This window comes from Olea europaea, chromosome 18, assembly GCF_002742605.1.
Source record: "Olea europaea var. sylvestris chromosome 18, O_europaea_v1, whole genome shotgun sequence".
Lineage (NCBI taxonomy): Eukaryota > Viridiplantae > Streptophyta > Magnoliopsida > Lamiales > Oleaceae > Olea > Olea europaea.
The window spans coordinates 5,526,293-5,528,467 of record NC_036254.1 but is presented as its reverse complement, the minus strand read 5'-3'; the positions used below and the strand labels follow the sequence as shown (position 1 = coordinate 5,528,467).

Here is a 2,175-nt window from a genome sequence, read left to right as displayed (position 1 = left end):
TATGATTCTTTTCCACTACCATTCAGGACCCAAGATTTACTCATGTAGATTGATTATGTAATTAAGTAGATTGTATTGAGAGATATAGCTTTCCTAAATTAGAGATATACAGTAGCTATTTATGCTCATTGTTTAGAAGAGAAAAATATCATAAGAAAAGCTTTATGCAGTATTTCACCATTTTTCTCTGATTTTCCTACTTGGTATCAAAACAAGCCCGTACATCTGAACCATCTTATGCAATTATTAGACTGTCCAACATTTTTCAAATTACTATCGATAAAACTAAAGTCACTATGCCAGTCCAAGCTAAAATCTACCGATAAAACCAAAGCCCCTATGTCAGTTATTCCTGTCCAATTAGAATCTTCTGGTTTCCACGCCGACATTACTCTCAACAAAACTAACTACGATGCTTGGTCCCAGATCTTGGAGATGTAGACTGCAAGCTATGAAAAGTTGGAATATATTGTGGGCAAAAATGCGCCTTACCCAAAGTGGAACGACACTTCATGTACAAAGTGGCATGCCGAGAATCAAAAGATCAAAGGCTAGTTGCTGACCTCTATGTCATCGGAGATTATGAAATGCTATCATAGATGATGAACTGCCCGTGAAATTTGGATTGCTCTTGCTAAAGCATTCTAAAATAGGTAAGATGAATAATAAATTTTTGCACTGAATCAACGAGCCCTTTCTACCAAACAAGGTGGACATTTACTCTCCATCTATTATGGTAAACTCGTCGAAATTTTTCAAGATCTAGATTATCGTGATAAGATTATCACGAAAGATCCTGATGATGTTATTGCCTTAAAAGATTTGTCGAATGAATACTTGTACACATCTTCCTTAGAGAGCTCAATGCAGACTTTGAACAAATCTGTGGTGAGATATTGAGAAATGACCCAGTCATGAATCATGAAGCCACTTATAGATATGTTCGTCGTGATGCTATTCGTCGTACAACCATTAATGGTGATTCTAATTCGCAAGAGTCCTCAGCCATGCTGGCTCATCGAGACAAGCCCGAACAACGGCACACTCACCCAAAATCAATTCTAGTTCACCGAACCTTGCTGCTGACTCTATTCAATCCCAGAAGAGCAGATATCAAATTTGTGCTACCAAATTAGAACGATATTGTACTCACTATCGTAAAATCGGCCATATTAAATCCCAATGTTATTGTTAAGTGTGTTGCTGCTTTTGTGGAGTCCAGCCCAGCTACTTAAAGTGGCCCAAGTAAAGACCCAGCCCATGACCCGATTGACAGCCCATTTAATGGAAGAATCTGGAACCAATTTTGGTTTTAACTAAAACACTTTTTTAGTTTTTAAAATAACAACTCTTGTGGATCGTCAACACGTGGTGAATGGTGAGCCGTTGGATTGAGATGATTGAGCTATCTCCTTTTAATTGAGTCAAAAGACTTTAGGGTTTGTGACCCTTTTTCATATTCGCGCAGCTTCTTCTCGGTTTGAGTTTCTCTCTGTATTTTTCTTGTGATTCCTTGGGTTATTGATCTTGAGTGATCTTTGTAGAGAAAAACTTAGCTCTGTGAACTCTTGTGTGAGTTCTTGTTGTGTAGAGAAGCTGTTGTGTTGTGCTGTGCGAAATTTGTGGAACTGTGTGTTCCGTTGTAATCGATACTTTGTTGGTTTTGGCTGGCTGATTTAGTGGATTCGAGCTTATTCCTCCATGGATGCTCAACGGGGATTAGGCGGTCTTGTTGATCGCTGAACCTCGGGGCTTCGGCCGAAAAATCTGTTGCGTTTTATTTTCTTCAGATCTGCACTTTTGGTCTTTAGCTGTGTGAATGTTCTGTGTTGTTTGCGTATCCTGGCTCCTACAGTGGTATCAGAGCGTAGGAACTTTTTTGTTTTCATTCCCTTTAGTTACGGGTTTTGAAAACCCTTGTCGTCAGCCAAAAGGAAACGACAGTTTCTTTGATTCTGCCAACATTATTGTTGAGTAATCATTCCTCTTCGTGTTCGTTTGATGTGTAGGCACTGTTAGTGTGCCATTACACCCTTTGCATTCTGTAATCGAATTTTCTTGAAAGAGATTAGCTATTCTGAAAAACTATCGTTTGTGCTCTTGCAATTAAAAATTGTTGGTGTCGATCTTGAAAAGAAATTGTTGCTACTGAGTTTAAATTTTTATAATTAGTAT

General features: G+C 38.4%; 1 protein-coding gene across 1 annotated transcript in view; it reads right to left on the bottom strand.

The window, feature by feature from the left end:
• LOC111366644 (serine/threonine protein phosphatase 2A 55 kDa regulatory subunit B beta isoform-like) overlaps positions 1-234 on the bottom strand; it is a 15,800-nt gene extending 15,566 nt beyond the window's left edge. The window contains exon 1 of the mRNA XM_022987356.1: positions 201-234. Coding sequence (XP_022843124.1) covers positions 201-234 — 34 coding nt within the window. The remainder of the gene's footprint in view (positions 1-200) is intronic.
• Between the last annotated feature and the right edge of the window lie 1,941 nt (positions 235-2,175).